Below are 16,706 nucleotides of genomic sequence, written 5' to 3' on the forward strand. Positions count from 1 at the left end.
CCCCTCCTTCCGTTTCATACGCTGTGCTTGCTGGAACCAGCTCATCCCGAAACTTTACTGGATACGCAATTATTAAAGATGGGATGCAACTGAAAAAAATCTAATTGGTGTTTCGTGTGCTGAAATCTAAAGGAACCACTAGATGGCAGTATCATTCTACCACAAAGACTAACACGCATCTCAAGTTCGACTGTTAACCTATGATCTGAGGATTACTCCAGCCAGTAAGACAGAAGTGTAGTTCATTAGTTTATGAAATACGTTCGCACATGAGGCAAATTTATTTATTCTACACTCAGTTAAATACATCTTTACGAAATAGATTGAAAATTCACCATCATAGAGAATTTGCTAAATTTCAATCCATCCATCCAGCCCATCATCCAACCATTTATCCAATACTGGATTGTAAATGTATGTCTTCTAGTCTGGTTTCCTAACACAGTCCAAACAATATGGTTAAGGAATCTGGCGCTTCTACATTGCCCAGAGTGTGTGGACTGGAATCCCATTCATAGTGCCTAATGAAATGGACTACAGGTTCTGTTATGGATGAGCGGTACGGCAGAAGCTTGGATGGATGAAATGTCACAATAACGCAAGAGTGTTCTATGCAAAGATTCATGGTCTTAACTCAGTTGTGAAACTGTGTTCGTCCCAAACCGTAACACTGTGGTCTGGGTCTGATTTGTGTGGCTAAGGTGTGTGTGTGTGGGCAGAACCTTCAGAAATGTACTGCCACAGTCAGCGGTACTGGGGTCTGGGTTACGGGGGTCTAAATTGTGTGTGTAAAGCATGTCTGTGGGCAGAGCCGCCACAGACTTACGCCTACCCTCACAGCTCTGGCTTTTCTCCCACCGACGCGCCTAGTGTGCACCGATTAAAGGGCTGTCGATAATAAACTTCGAATAAGAGATTAAATAAGTCAAACCGTCAAGGCATGACGCCAGCTATGTACCGAAAAACGGTGCTTTTTTCGGCGGCTCCTGGTGCCATTTTGATGAAGTCACGAAGGAAACAGATTCGTTTTCCATGCGAAAATACGCCACAGAAATGAATACCTCTACTTAGATCTTTTCTCTTTTGTCGTGATTTTTGTTTCATTCGACGCCTTAGTTGGTTGTGAAAGTGCAACGGATCCCCATGGGGCAGCAAGACGGACAAACAGAAAATATTACAGAGTAATTGCACCCGCAGTTTCGGCTTTGATCGCAGACGCTGCAATCCGTTTTGACAACGAAGACCCAGAGCAACTGGTGAATATACTTAATTGTCTTTATAGACGATTAGACATTGTGCATCCGCCTTTGCATATTTGCAGGCTTTTTCTCAGAATAAAATTTACGTTATACGGCTGTTTCGAAGCAAAAGAGCACCGAATAACATGTATATATGTCCCTGTTCCTTTTTAAGGGTTAAACCGAATCCCACATTCATTGCTGTGTTTCGAACGACCAGTGAATATAAAGGTGCCAGAGACATAATTTTTAAAAAATTAATCATATCCATTCGATATTACATCGCTATTTGTACAAGTTTTGTCTGTCACTCTACTGTCGTCCGATCCCGGTGTGGGAAATAAAAAGAAATAGTGTATTTTTTCTTGGAAATAAGGATTAAGATATATTTGACGTATGGATGTATCGTTATATTGCTAATGCATACCGTGGCCTGCATTAAACTCGCATTACACGGGAAGTGGCAAATGATGCGATAGATGGTGGTGGGAATCCGAGATGTAGATAAGGACTTCTAATTCCGCATTGTCTGCAAGAATGTAACCAAAAGCACTGGTGATGAATGCGGGTGGCCACTGCCTTTCCAGCTCCTGACATTATTTCGCCGGATTTACGCAGCCGTGATATTTCGCCTAACCAGTTAAACCCGTTTCTGTCACTGATCCCTGAAGGTTGTGACGAAATCTGGGTAGTGGTTGCGAACGTCTTGGCTACGAGTGTCACAATTACGATGTTTTTTTTGTTACAACGGCCGACATGTCAAAGTAATACAAAGATGCTCCCCTCAAAATGCACCTTTATGCATTTCTGATTGCGTGTATTTTTAACTAGGAGTCAATAGACGGAGACCGTGCATCACGCGACAGCACCTACCATTAGTTTTGTAGGCCGTAAATGGTACAGAATAGCATCTAAAACACAATACCGTATATTTCCCAACACCATAGTCGTTTTCCATTATTGCTTGTTCTGGTAACCAGTGTGTGCTGTATTCCTCCACTTTCATAATGCAGTTTAAAGCGTATGCAATCGTTTTGCGTAGTGCTCAGTTTAGCGCCCTGCTTAGGCTGTTATGAAATTTGCTATATTTGCATTTTTTTGTGTAGTTGTTTTTGTATGCTGTAAAAGGGAGAGGTTTGTCTACCCGGGCTGAGCATAAATTCGGAAAAAACATAAGTAACGACGACTGTATGTCGGCAGCGGGAAAATGCTGTTGGCGTCCGCAGTGGTGGTGTGGGAATGGTTAAACGAACACGGGCGCTGGCGACCCTACAGCCCCGCCGTGTGCCACCACATCGAAGCGGTGATGCGGAGCGACCCTCGCACCGGCAGCGTCGTCTTGGGCCAAGTGGACACCCGCCTCTCGCCTTACATCATAGATCTCCACTCCATGCACCAGTTCAGGCAAGACACAGGTAAGTCAGCAGTGCCGCTGTTTGCTTGCCTGTTTGGTTAATCTCCTGACAGCTCTGCAAGATTCTAATCTCTCTGAGAAAAATAGCATTAAAGAAGTATTAAACAGCTAAAGATAACGGTCTTTTCATGGGTTCTGATTATCTAATATAAACAAACAGTTTTCTACAGTTTTAGAGGGGGAATGCATTGTTTGGTTTTTTTTTTAAAATAACCTGAGGAATTTCAGTGTGGCAGACAGGAGATTTTAAAAGGCTATTTGTCATGTTAAGGGATGAAAGATCAAGTGACACAAAGCACATGAGGGCCTGTGGCATGTTTACATACTCAGTTGCAGTCTCATTTGGCCAGAGTTAGGTGGCTTTCCACAGATCACATGATAGATCACGTGACATGATGCACAAAGGAGCCTCTGACATGTTTATACAGTGGCTGTGCCCCAATTCAGGGGCTGCATCCTTCTAAGGCTGCATTAGAAGACTGAATGCGTCACAGCAGTGTGACAAGGCCGTCCCGCTTCGAAGTCTCCTTCAAATGCGGTCTAGAAATGTGTCCTCCTTTTGCAGAGTCGCGGAGAACCTACGCAATGGATCCTTTGCAGCCCAACATATTCCAAGATTTATTGCTCTGATATTTAGAAGGACGCAGCCTGCAAAGGCTACGTAGACATCGCATGATGCAATGCACATGGGAACCTCTGGCATGTTTACACACACAATTCTGTTTGGCTGGAGTTTGGTGGCTTCCCACAGATCCCATGATAGATCACATGATGCGATGCACATGGGAGCCTCTGGCATGTTTACACACACAGTTCTATTTGGCTGGAGTTAGGTGGCTTCCCACAGCTGATGCTGCTGAGTTCACGTTGATTAGAGCCAACTGGACAAGGTCCAAGGATCATAAAAATAGGAGCTGTACTGTTAGGTCAGGGATCCTGGATTGGTCCATATGGCCCTTGCAAGAGCGGCTTTAGGGGACACGTTGATTGAAGGCTTCCTCCCCAGCGGTGACTGTACCCTCGGGGCCCAGGCTGTGTCCCACAGAATGAAACCCCTTCGAAATCAGGAGTCCATATTTGAGTCTTTAGTCTGTCTTTGTAGCAAGAGTGATTTCTAGCTAAATCTCAGACTTTGGCTGAGCTAGATGGTGTTACAATAGCACTTAAATGACTGTCGGATGCCTGTTGTATTCTAATATCTATGATGTATTGCTAATTTGTGGTCATTGCTCAGTGTCTCAGATTTGAGAATGAGAATCAGCTAGCATGCTGTATAACAAACAGCTAACTGGCTGTGTCCATGCAATATGGGAAAGATACTAGTTCACTATACTGCCCTTCAGTACCCTGGTGTTCATTACGCTGCCCTTCAGTGCGTTGCTGTTCTCTATGTTACCCTTCACTATGCTACCCTTCACTATGTTGCTATTCACTATACTGCCCTTCCGTACGCTGCCCTTCAGTACCCTGGTGTTCATTACACTGGCCTTCAGTGTGTTGCTGTGTTCAATATTACCCTTCACTATACTACCCTCCACTATGTTACTGTTCAATATACTGCCCTTCACTGTGCTGCCCTTCAGTACCCTGGTGTTCATTACGCTGCGCTTCACTACGCTACCCTTCACTATGTTGCTGTTCACTATACTGCCCTTCACTGCGTTACCCTTCACTATGCTGCATGAGTATCACCTTTTTGATTACAGTTTCTCCAGCCGTGTTGGGACACATACTCAGACACAACATACAAAGCCGGACTATCAGTGGGGTCAAAGTGCAAAGCTTGGGGGGACTGGGAGAGCCAATCTCCGTCCGCTCCTAATTTTTGGGTTCATGCAGATGAGGTGTGGAGGAAAGGCTTTTCCAAGGAATTCTGCAGAGGGGAAAAAAGTACAGAGAGGGTAGGAGTCCAGCTAGGGAGCAGGAGAGGAGAGCCTGTGAGGGAAACAGAAGGCCTTCTGGGCTCAGTTATGTCAGACGCAGTGGGGTGGGGATCTTCATGGCATGTTTCACACACAAGTTGAAAATCACAATGAAAGAGCAGAATGTGGAGCTTTATCTCAGAAAGCAATGCTGAGGAGAAAGTAGGTCTAGCTGTGAGGCCCCATACATACTCTGTTCTGTCAGAATGTTTGCGATCACCTTATCTGTACTGTATTGTATTAACTGTGCAGTGTTAATGTTCAGCAGTGTTCAATCGCTGTCTGTATTGTGCTGTATTAACCCCCCTGTCTCAGTACAATGTTAATGTGCAGTAGTGTTCAGTCACTGTATCTGCACTTACTGTATTAACCCTCCCTCTCAGTACTACATTAACTTTCTGAAGTGTTCAGTACCCACACTGTACTACAGCACCCAGTATAAGTACACCTGTCCCCCGCAGGCACCCTGCGCCCCGTGCGCCGCAGCTTCTATGACCCCGCCTCTGCTCCAGGCCAGGGCTGGCTCTGGGAGTGGGAGAACGACTCGGGCTCCTGGACGGCCTACGACACGGAGGTGGGCATCGCCATCCAGGCGGCGCGGGACCGCCAGCAGCCCTGGCTTGACTTGGCGCCACTCGGCTTCTGTTACCTCATCGACTTCCAGAGCATGACCCAGATCAACCGGCAGACGAACCGGCGACGGCGCATCCAGAGGCGCTCGGACTTGGCCTACCCGTTGGTGTCCGGGCCGTTACCCAAGGCCTGGGGGGCAAGCTCCCCTGGGGGCGGTGCCTCAGCCGGCGGGCTTGTCAGCGTGGGAGCGACGGCAGTGAGTGGGAGCGGCGGGGCAGCCTTCGCTGGTGGCTCCCTGTCCGTGTCGTCCCTCAGCAGCCTGAGCCAGCCCTGTGCCTGCCCGCAGTGCATGCTGGTCCTAAGCGTCAAGGCCAGCGCCATGGCACATACGCTGGGCCGGCGACCAGCGCAGACAAAGCCCCCGAGCCCTAAACTGACCCTGGGGGGACGCTTGTCTACCTCCTCGGCCTCCCCCAACTCCATCTCCTACTCGCACACACTGCCACATCCCCTGTCCCTGAGCCGCTCACTCTCGGCACACAGGAGCCCTGCCACTTATGCCCAGTCGCTTTCCCTGCTGGGCCCTGCACCCCCTCTGCTGTCTCTGTCCTCCGCCCGAACCCCACCTCCCCCTCTCCCATCACTGCCCCCGCCGCTGCTCCCTCCCAGCCACCCGCACCAGCCGCCGCTTCCCCCACCACCACCCCCACCGCCCATCTCGTCCGCACCGCCTGCATCAAACCCCTCATCCGCCACCAACAGTGTCACCACCACCTTGCTCCCCAGTGCTTCCCTCATCCCCACGGCAACGGCATCATCCCTCTCCTCTTTGCCAGCTGGCCCCCCTCCTGCCCAGAGGCCCACAGCTTCCTCTGCCGCTTGCACCGCACCGCTGCCCGCCCGGTCCAGCCTGGCGGGTCTCAGCCGGCCCACCCTGCACCGCATCGCCATGGCGCAGTCCCGTGCCCTCATCGCCTCCGGGTAAGTGGCTTCGCTGACGCCGTCACCATAGTAACAGTGCCGCCTTCCTACTGAGGCTCAAGCTGCCATAGCAACCGATGCTGTTGTTGCTGTAGTGATAAAGTTGCCTAGTGTAATAAGAAGTGCTGAGTCATGTCTCTTAAAATGTATCATTGTTCAGCACACCTGTTCCTCATTCTTATTCCCTCCCCGATGGTTGTCGGGGGTGTCATGCTCCTGTACATCTTCACAGTGCTCTGCGCACATTCTTCATTTCTGTCGTCAAGGTGTTGCAGTCTTGTATGGGCTGGAAGATTGTTCAGTAACAGTTACCGTTGGTTTAACTAAAACAGAGCAGGTAACATGACCATTCAGGAGAGGATTAGACCTGTGGCTGATTGTTGGTGAACAGGATTAAAGACAGAGAGATACTTGTCATGTGTGTGATATAATGTTACATTTGAACAAGTCTGGATTTTAAATTACGTGTTGTAAAATAGACGCCCCATGGCGTAGTGAAAGGAGACCAAAAGCTGTTGCGAAATGTTAATCTGATATGTTACTCTGTGCTATGGGAGTAGTTAGCAAGGTGCCATGCTGGTGACTGTGGTATGCTGCATTAGTGAACTTAAAATCAGTCATCCACTAGAGTTCCACTGAGCATCAGGGTGGCATCCAATAGAGTCAGTAGTGCCCCCCATCTCTTTGAACACCCTTGGCTGACTTACACCCTGCCCCCCCCCCCCCCCCAAACTGCCCTCTCCCCGGTTCCCAGGCCTCTTTTTTTCCCGGGGGCCTTTTTGCACATTATGTGCACAGGCCTCGTCTCCATGGCAACCTTTGACCAGCTTTGGGGCCTGCTCACATTAGTGGCACAAAGCAGCCTTCCTGCACAGAGCGGCATGCAGGGGTAGGGGGCCTCTGTGGGGTGGTGGCTGTTGTCAGGGCCTTTCTGAATCCATCTCCAGGCATGTGTGAGAGTGGGAGCCTTGGGAGCTGGATGGGGGGGGGAGTCGGGCTCCTGAGAGGTCGCTGGGCCTGAGCCATACAGGCAGCCATCCGAATAAACACAAAGGCCAAGACCAAGGGGGCGTCTGGGTGCCACACAGCGAGGCTGGGAGCGGCAGCTAGGGGTGTGTGTGCGTGTCTGTGTGTGTGTGTCTGTATGTGTGTCTTTGTGTATGTGTGGTACATTGCGGGGAGCATTTTTTCGCAAGAGGAAAGTCAGTGTTATGAAAATCTGTGGCTGCACTCAAAAAGCGAAAAATGCCAAAAGTCTGGTATTTAGTTTGGTTACTGATAGTTACGGTCAGTGCTGGGTTGGGGTTAAGGGTGGCATGTTGGGATTAGAGTTATCCCCATAAAAATGAATGGAGAGTCCCTACAAAGATAATGTGCATGTGTGTGAGTGTGTGTATGTGTGTGTGTATGCACCATGTGATGGACCAGCATTCCACCCAGCGTGTGCCCCAGGCTTGTTCTCTATGCTCCACGCCTCTCCTGATCACGATAAGCAGCTAGATGATGGATGGATGTAAACATTGACAGACTTCACGAGGCAGCAGGAGGGACTGCATGTGTGGGAGTGCAGTGAGATGGAGGGTAGAAATGCAGGATGTGTGCAACCAGCTGGAAAAGGGTTCAGTGACAAGCCACTCAATAAAGAGGCTTTTTTGGCGAGCCCGCTTCCTGCCACTAGGGGGCAGAGTCTGACCATTTGAGGCCACACTTACTATATCTGGTAAACGTTACCAGAGCTGCTCAGGAGCCTAGCTGACCTGTTACTGGGGTCCCTTTATCCTGCTAGTCACTTGCTCACCATCTTATAAACTTTGTTTCTCTGCAGCTGCACTCATTTGTGTTTTCTGGTTCAGTTTCCCTGTGAATCTGGGAATGTTCTGAGTGTCTGTGTACATGTGGGGGTGCCCCATAATTCTCTTTCATGATGTGCACGTCAGTGATGCGCAGGCTGATGGGTCCCCTGTCATGAGTCAAGCAAAAATATTTTAATGATATTCACATCATTTGAAGGTGGGTCAGTTAAAATAAAAAATTCAGTTTTAGGTGTGCATATTTAGAGTACAGGTGGGGCTGTGCGGATTAAGATTCTCAGGTCCATAGTAAGCTGTGTGAGACTGCAGCCTTTTGCTCTGATGTATCACAGGTCAGGGGTCTCTCTCGGGAGAGCACTAAAATGTCCAACCTTGTACAACAGAGATTCTGCACATTCCTGAAGTTCACGCAAAGCCGGTTAGAGAATAACGACTGATGACAGAGCCACTGAAATATCAGCTAATTTCCACACTGCTCTCTGTGTGCTGACGTGGACTGCTACCCAGAAAGCACGCGCTGGAGACTCTGCAAGCCGTGTCCATGGTAACGAACCCTTCAGATCATTCAGAGCAAGATGTCCCGGTGCTGACACTCCAACCACCAACACTTCGTTCCCATGGCAACTCCTTTGTTTTTCCAGTGTCGTTGGAGAAGTGCTCAGTGCAATGCAGCAGTGTACCAGCAGATGGTGCGGTGGTCCAAAACAAATTTAGAGCTTAGTGTTTCATAATTTGCTCCCACTGAGGTGAAACCCCCTATTCCTGAATGAGATTTCCTTGCATTTCCATATTCTAGGTTAAGGTGTAAAGATCACATTTTATTTAAGTTCTTTCTGCTGAGTGAATTCCTGGAGGAAGCGTGCTTTCTCACTCTTGCCTCTGACATTTACTGGCCATACGTCTCTCTGTCTCCTTGTCACTTCCCCCTTTCGGCACCTTGGGGGCACCCCTTAACCGCACGTGTGCAGCCATGTTCAGCCAGACCTCCATTTCAAGTGTACAACTGGCCCAGAATGCAGCAGCCGAATACTAACAACAACACGAAAGTGTGGTTATATTTCTCCTATATTTCCCTCTCTGCACTGGCTTCCAGTGCGCTTTAGGACTGATTTCAAAAATATTAATGTTTATATAAATCACTAAATGGCTTATCTCTTGGACCTTTTAAGGCCATATATCCCATCAAGGGCATTAAGATTGGTTATGGTTCCAAAATCCAAGATAAGGCGTAGGGGAGATCGGTGGAGATCATTTGCGGTTTTAGCTGTGAAACTGTGGAATGAGCTGCCCCTGCATATTCACTGGGTGCCAACACTCTCCATGTTTAAAGTTTGCTTAAAAACTCATTTTTATTCCTTGGGTTTTAACTCAGAATAGGAGCTGACTATCGTCTCTGATACTTTAAGTGTTTGGGTTTTTATTATTTCGATTGTACAGTACTTTGTTTCAACTGCGATTGTGAGAAATGTGCTTTAATATGAAAGTCACCTTGAACTTGGTTACAGTGTGAGTTAGTCAGCAGTCAAGTCCGAGGCCGGCTTCCTAAATGAGGACTGGTGTTAATTTCTTGCTCTCACAGGAAACTCAGCTTTGATGCTTGAGGAACGCTGATTATCTGGGATAGTTAGTCTCACTGGATTGGGAAATCGGCAAGGAGCTTAAATTAGATGATATTGTTATTATTGAATCCACAGTCGGGGTGTGAATGCTTATGTTTTAAATAGAATAAACCAGAACAGAGGAAATGGGCTCCCCCTTTGTGTGCCTGTGTGTCTGAAGGAGCTCATCACACCCCCCCCAGCTGCCACACCCGTGACCGGAGGTAATCCGCCCCCCCCCAGGGGTGCCGCGGCCTCCGCTTGGGTGAGCACTGGGGGCGGTGAGCCGGGAGGGAAACAGGGTGGCAGAACGGCGCCTCATTCCACACATTTGGCTTTTAGTGTAACCGAGAGCTTCCACTGAGTATGACTGCCCCAGAAGCTCGTCTGGTAGTGCATGCACGACAGGCATTTCTGTGCTTTGAATGCGTCTGCGTCAGTCCCCTGCAGCCAGTGCCGTGGGGAATAGCGTGCAGCTGCGGCGTTTCTGCATGACTGTGTCCCAGAAGACTAGACGTCAGAACGCGTGGGTGTGAAGCATTGTAAAGTGTGTAATCTGCGAAGAGCTGTGCTTACAGCTATCTCTCTGCCCTATGCTGCATACGTCATGCTGCTTTTTCATGTCTGCTGCTTTTTCAGGGTCCCCACTGTCCCAGTGAAGAATCTTAATGGTTCCAGCCCCGTACACCCAGCCCTGGCAGGTAAGAGTAGACAGAGAGACTCAGAGCCAGAGAACGTCAGAGAGACAGACAGAGCCAGAGGCAGAGCCAGAGAACGTCAGAGAGACAGACAGAGCCAGAGGCAGAGCCAGACAGGCAGAGAGACAGACAGAGCCAGAGGCAGAGCCAGACAGGCAGAGAGACAGACAGAGCCACAGATAAATCTAGATAAAGTCAGAGACATTCAGAAGTCATGGAGGGGGGAAGTTTCTGAGTTGTTTAAGAAGGCAGTAGGGGTTGTAGGTGGGTATTTCAGCCCTCCCTCCTTTATTGCCAAGTCGTCTGAAAAGTTTAGGTAAATGTATATGAGTTAGTAGCTCACACCAGCACTAATTTTACTAATTTACTTAGCGAGCATTTAATCACTAACACAGCAGACAGACAGGCACTCTAGCTGCTCGGTAGCTCTGGTTCTGTGTATGTAGCGTCTTGCTGCTCGGCTCCTCTTCCTCCTCCTGTCCCTGTCAGGCATTACAGGTATCCTGATGAGCGCAGCAGGTCTCCCCGTATGTCTGACCCGGCCCCCCAAACTTGTCCTGCATCCACCCCCTGTCAGCAAGAGTGACATCAAGCCCATTCCAGGACTGGGACACTGTTGCCGAAAGACCAGCAAGAAGCAGGCCCGAAAGAGTAAGGCAGGAGCTGCTCACAGATGCTGTGAGCCGCTCAGACGCTGCAGTACCTGCTCAGAGCCATTAGTACCTGTTCATAGACTCTAGAGCCTATTCATGGACATATATATCCTTCCATTTAACTGTAGAACAACCTTTTAAAGGCTGTCTGTGAGAAACAGTGAAAGAAACGATTAAGGTCTCACTCGCTCTCAGGTAGAACTCCAGAAGAGGTGGTAAAGAAGTATCTGCAGAAGGTCCGTAACCCCCCTGAGGAGGTAAGACTCCCTGTGATTCTCTAAGTCCCCCCCCCCCGCCCCATTATTGACTAATAGTTTGTATTACTCATTTACCATCCCGTTGTCACAGGATTGCACCATCTGCATGGAGCCACTAGGTGGCCCCTCGGGTTACAAGGGCCCCAGCGTGGGAGGTGTTTCACGGGGCGAATCGGTCGGCCGTCTGGCACAGTGTGGACACCAGTACCACCTGCAGTGCCTGGTCGCCATGTATAACAACGGCAACCGCGATGGTAGCCTGCAGTGTCCCACCTGCAAGACCATCTATGGCGTGAAGACTGGGAGCCAGCCGCCCGGAAAGATGGAGTACCACGTCATCCCCCACTCGCTGCCCGGGCACCCCGACTGCAGGACCATCCGCATCATTTACACCATCCCGCCTGGCATCCAGGTACCATGTGCTCACACTGGCCACCATGGGCTACTACAAAGTAAAAACACCTGCGCTTCACCCACACCAATAACACACTTTGCAGACCTATAAAACACACATGTAGACTGTACGCTCCTATAACATACATACATACATTTTACACACCTGTAACATACGCTTAGACTTCACACGCCTATAACAAGTTCACAGAGGTGATTAGTATAGGCCCCCAGGGAATGAGAGAGAAGGTTAAATCGAGGCTTGGTAGCTTAGTCACCCAGACTAAACCTCATGTTCGAAATCTTGGTATAACTGTGGATTGTGATTTGAATTTTAGAAGCCATATCAATATGTGACCAAGACAGACTTTTTCCACTAAAGTCACACCTTCTATATCATTGAAAGATGCTGGAAAGTTGACGCATGCTTTTACTACTTCTCGCCTTGATTACTGGCCTACCAAAGAGCACTATTGACATATTATAGATTATTGAAAAACGCAGCAGCTAGAACACTTCTGAAAGCAAAGAGATCTGATCACGGTACACCCCTCTTGCATGAACTTCATTGGCTGCCCGTGTGTTTTAGAATAGATTTTCAAATTCTTTTACTCACTTATAAAGCACTTATTGGCTTTGCACCATCTCACATTACTGATCTTTTATCTGTCTATCCTCCCCTCGGGCTCTTAGATCTTCAGTTTCTACGATTCTCCACGTTTGAAGAGTTACAAAGGAATGGGGGGGGGGGGGCAGCTTTTAGTCATTATGCACCCACACTGTGGAACACAGTACCAGTAGCAATTAGACAGGATGAGGAACTTTATCTGTTTTAAATAAACTTTTAAAATCATATTTAATTACCCTGGCTTTTAATATTTAGTACTTTTGTGTCCCTATATTCTTTTTATATGATTCTGTTTTATGCACAAATGTCTTATTCAAATTTTCTATTTTGTTTTTACTTCTATATATCATCTTATTATTTATTCTAATTTGTATATTTTGTTCTTTTATACCATCATCTTACATTTATTTACCCTGTTTAGTTGCTTGTTTCTTTTTCCCTTATTTTTAGTGTAAAGCCCTTTGGGCTGCATTTAATGCATGAAGGGTTCTGTATAGCTAAAGATGATGATGATGATGATGATGATTATCATTATTATTATACTCCTATACCACACATGTACATTTTAGACACCTATAACACACACATAGACTTTACGCACCTGCAACACACCTAGAATTAACACACCTACTAGACACCCTGAGACTTTACACTCCTATTCTACACACCTGGACTCTGCAGGCTGCAGCACACCAGTTTGCACACTCCTCTAACTGGACCATTCTAACTTTGACCCAGGTCCTCAGTCCAACTTCCTGTCTCTCTCTCATTTAGGGCCCTGAGCACCCAAACCCAGGCAAGCCCTTCACTGCCAGAGGCTTTCCTCGACACTGCTACCTCCCCGACAGCGAAAAGGGCCGTAAGGTACGCAAAGCCACGCTGGGCCTGCTACTTGGGCTTAGCTCTTCAGACACCATGCTGTTCACCGGCCCTCAGTAACTGGCATTATTGCGTTTTAACATTTCCATGTTCAGAGTATCTCATCTACAATTAAGAGGTTTAGAGCTGTCAGTACCCTAAAGCAGTGTTTCCCAACCCAGTCCTCGGGGAACCCCGGACAGTCCACGTTTTTGCTTCCTCTCAGCTCCCAGCGCACCTGTACCAGGTATTCTGTGTTCCTGATTGGCTGGGAGCTGGGAGGGAGCAAAAACGTGGACTGTCTGGGGTTCCCCGAGGACTGGGTTGGGAAACACTGCCCTAAAGCAGTGGTGACACAGTAGTGCATGAGTTCTTGACGGAGGGCTTGCACCTTCATCGCACCCCCACCCCGATCCCACCCCACCAATCAGGTGCTGCGCCTGCTGCTGGTGGCCTGGGACCGCAGGCTCCTCTTTTCTGTGGGAACCTCCAGCACCACTGGCGAGTCAGACACCGTCATCTGGAATGAGATCCACCACAAGACTGAGTTTGGCTCCAACCTGACTGGCCACGGATACCCAGACCCAGGGCACCTGGACAATGTGCTGGAGGAGCTGCGAGCCCAGGGTATCACAGAGGAGGACAGTCTGCCTCACGACTGAGGCCTGAACACAGCAAGAGCAGGGACGAAGCCCTGCATTAAAGGATCCAGTGCCTCATATCACAAACACTTCTGTGATAGAGAGGCAGGTAAAGATCAGGTGGTGTAACCAAGCAGAATGACTAGCTCTGCCAGCACCTGGACACAGAAAACGAGACTGCTTAGGTCTGTTAACCAGCAAAAGTGCACGGCAATGGAATGTGAAGCTGAGTGAAGGTGAGCGAGCACTAACACTGCCACTATTTAGACCCTGATGTGAATTTGCGTAGTCTGCAGCTGCAAAAGGGGTAATAATCCGCGGTGCCATAAAAAGACACGTGACCTGAAGAGTCCGTTTTTATCCTGGCACAGCATGACGTCAGGATTTTTATGCCATCTAGTGGCACTCATATCTACATTCCGTTAAACTATCGAATTTAATGATTATTTAAAACAGCATTAAATGTGTAATGCATTTTCGTTCATTCGTCTTTGTGTACTTTAACACATTCAGATGCATTTAATTTGTAACCTTTAAAAATGTCTCCGAGTAGGCGTGCTTGTGTCTGCTTATGCAGAAGCGGTATCGCCCATACCACGTGAAGCGCCTTGTGTCTGATGCGCGTGTCCTTAGCATTTAATTTCGTCTGATAGAGAATATCGACTAGACCGAAACCGGGTTTGTTAATCCGGCGAGTTACGACATAGTTACGGCTTCACGTATCAAGCCAGAGTTCCAGGCAGTAGGGCACGGTGAGAAGCGAAATGCTGTTTTTAAAAAATGTAGGATTGGACAGGTTGCCAGAGGTAGTAACTGTAGTAGGCGGAATCGTGGGACATTGAGACATCATTTTTCAGAGAAAATTGGCGATTTAAATAGCACGTCATAGGAAACTCTATTAACCAAACACACCCCGTCAGGTTCGTAGCGGTTCTCCGCTTGCGCATGCGCTCGTGGCTAGTTTATTAGGGACACCTCATTAACGCAATTAAACAACATGCAGCACACAAGCAGCATCAGGAGTTTCACCGTATAATATAGCGGGTATCTAAGCGTGCTGCTTCAGTTACATACATGTAGCTCAGACTGATAATATCAGAGGGGAATTGCCATACTTGGTAAAACTACAAAAGCTGAAACTGCAAAAATATAAAATAAATATAGCAGGTCAGTGCAACAGTTGTCTGCAGAACGGCTTTCCTGAATGTACATCTTTTCTACTCCTAAAGCTGTCCTGTACTAGCTAGGTGTAACTAATAAAGTGGCAGCTGCTTGTGTATGTCAGCATTTGACTAATTCATAGCCTGTCTGGTTTTGAGCTGCAGTAAAAACGGCGAGTGCGCCGCTGCCCCTTGGATTGAGTTGCCCCGACAGCCCCTGCCCAGTCTTCCGCGCACCTTTGGCCGTCTGTCCGGTCTCCACGTTGGGTCAATGAATGACCTGCTTATAAACATGTACTGTTACCTGTGTGTGTATGCGTGCACATGCATAATATGTACATATAAATCGATTTCGTTATGTATTGCGCGTATGTACACTGATTTAAGAACTTTTTTAAGTACTAAGGAGCAACCTAGCGCTGCCCCCAGTTTTTGTAAACTTGTATTTTTTTTCCCTGAAAGTTGCTCTTGAAAATTTCTTCTCTTACCGTTACTGCGAAAGCGCATTGAATTCAAACGGTATAAAAATATATACACGTTATTTCGTAATTATGATTTAGGCCCACTATCTCCTAATTACGAGAAAGTATCCTGTAATTATCAGGAAGAAGTTGCGGGAAAGAATTTGGATACCTTCTATTGTAATTATGAATTACTACCTCGTAAATACAAAATATTTTCCTGAGATAGTAAATCATAATTACAAAATAAGGTGTCTATTTTTTTTTTCATGTGACTTCAGTGCGTTTTCGTATTTTCCAGTATTTACTCTCCTTTCCATTTTGTGCCTGGTTTTATACAGTTATTGGTCATTTTGTTTTTAAATCATATGATCGTAAATGTATGACTTGTGTATACATCGTGTACAAAGCAGTTGCGTGTATGTCTCTTTTTACGTTAAGTTTAAAGGTACAATTCGTGATTAGTGCATTTACTTTTCAGAAATCGGTTATATACGAGAATGTTTTAATTGATATACAATGAAAATGAACAAAATAGAAAACAGTGTAAATAACGATGAAATATTCATTAAACAATTCGAATTCCGTCCTGGTGTCCTCTTTTGTTTGTGTATTAAAACCGCTCGCGTTTCGAGCCTGATTGCTGAGCGCATTTTGTAATGTATCGCAACACACCCTAACCCACCAGCTACTCTGCTTTTGAAGGCATAGAAAGAAAGGATGAGGCGGTGACATATTTGTGCTTTGATTCAGCAGTTGTTTTAGTGCTTTTAATCAGCTATTGAGTCTGTGTACAAAGTTTGATTGTTGCGGGGCATTCCTTAAAACCACGGGAGTTACAAAATCAGTAGATTTATATAGGCCTAGGATGAATGAAAGAAAATAATGGTGAAATAGATGAGTGCTATCAATATGAAAGGCAAAGCAAAGTACGAAAATAGTGGGACGAAATAGAAGGGACGAAGGAGGATTAAACAGATGAACATTAGTTGAATACTTTTGAGCTGCACACTGTTTTCAGCAGGTTTGTAGATTTCATGTTGAATATCAATGGGGGCAGTTTGAAAAATTTCTCTGTACAAGTCTATGGGAAAAATTTGGTGGACAGAGCGATGAAAAAAGAGGCAAACAAGTATGCGTCTCAGTAGGTGGAACATTAGAGAGGTAGAATGGAGTTTGTTGGGAAAACTGTAGGAGATACGTGGCAAAGTTTTGGGAAGAAAAAGTAAAAAACAAAAAAAGTCAAATATGTGAGTGAACATAGTGTTTTCTGCACAAGCACACGGCAATCACAAATACAGTATGCCTATATAGGGTTATTACTAGTAGAGCAATTAGTACTGTGTAGTTTAACTTCTTGCAGTTATTAAATCTTCCACTACAATATGAAATATAGCTGAAAGTTTTGGGCATGAATCAT

General features: G+C 47.0%; 1 protein-coding gene across 5 annotated transcripts; it reads left to right on the top strand.

The window, feature by feature from the left end:
* The first annotated feature begins 715 nt into the window (after positions 1-715).
* Positions 716-15,873, top strand: LOC125720690 (E3 ubiquitin-protein ligase DTX4-like). Of its 5 annotated transcripts, none has more exons than XM_048996434.1 (10): positions 717-1,256; positions 1,414-1,469; positions 2,439-2,653; positions 5,036-6,128; positions 10,177-10,238; positions 10,725-10,886; positions 11,084-11,145; positions 11,237-11,557; positions 12,941-13,030; positions 13,456-15,873. In XM_048996434.1, exons 3-10 carry the CDS (start codon positions 2,446-2,448, stop codon positions 13,684-13,686), a joined length of 2,229 nt encoding a protein of 742 aa, XP_048852391.1. In that variant the 5' UTR covers positions 717-1,256; positions 1,414-1,469; positions 2,439-2,445; the 3' UTR covers positions 13,687-15,873. The 5 variants fall into 5 exon arrangements, with proteins under 5 accessions (XP_048852393.1, XP_048852391.1, XP_048852392.1 ...); XM_048996435.1 differs by lacking the exon at positions 1,414-1,469 and having other exon boundaries at positions 5,036-5,148; positions 5,239-6,128; XM_048996436.1 differs by lacking the exon at positions 1,414-1,469 and having other exon boundaries at positions 716-1,256; positions 2,514-2,653.
* Positions 15,874-16,706: the final 833 nt, after the last annotated feature.

This window comes from Brienomyrus brachyistius, chromosome 25, assembly GCF_023856365.1.
Source record: "Brienomyrus brachyistius isolate T26 chromosome 25, BBRACH_0.4, whole genome shotgun sequence".
Lineage (NCBI taxonomy): Eukaryota > Metazoa > Chordata > Actinopteri > Osteoglossiformes > Mormyridae > Brienomyrus > Brienomyrus brachyistius.

Coding starts and splice junctions, on each gene's coding strand:
- LOC125720690 (XM_048996434.1), top strand. CDS start 2,446: ATGCTGTTGGCGTCCGCAGTGGTGGTGTGGGAATGGTTAAACGAACAC. Junction 2,654..5,035: donor CCAGTTCAGGCAAGACACAG/GTAAGTCAGCAG, acceptor TGTCCCCCGCAG/GCACCCTGCGCCCCGTGCGC. Junction 10,887..11,083: donor CAAGAAGCAGGCCCGAAAGA/GTAAGGCAGGAG, acceptor ACTCGCTCTCAG/GTAGAACTCCAGAAGAGGTG.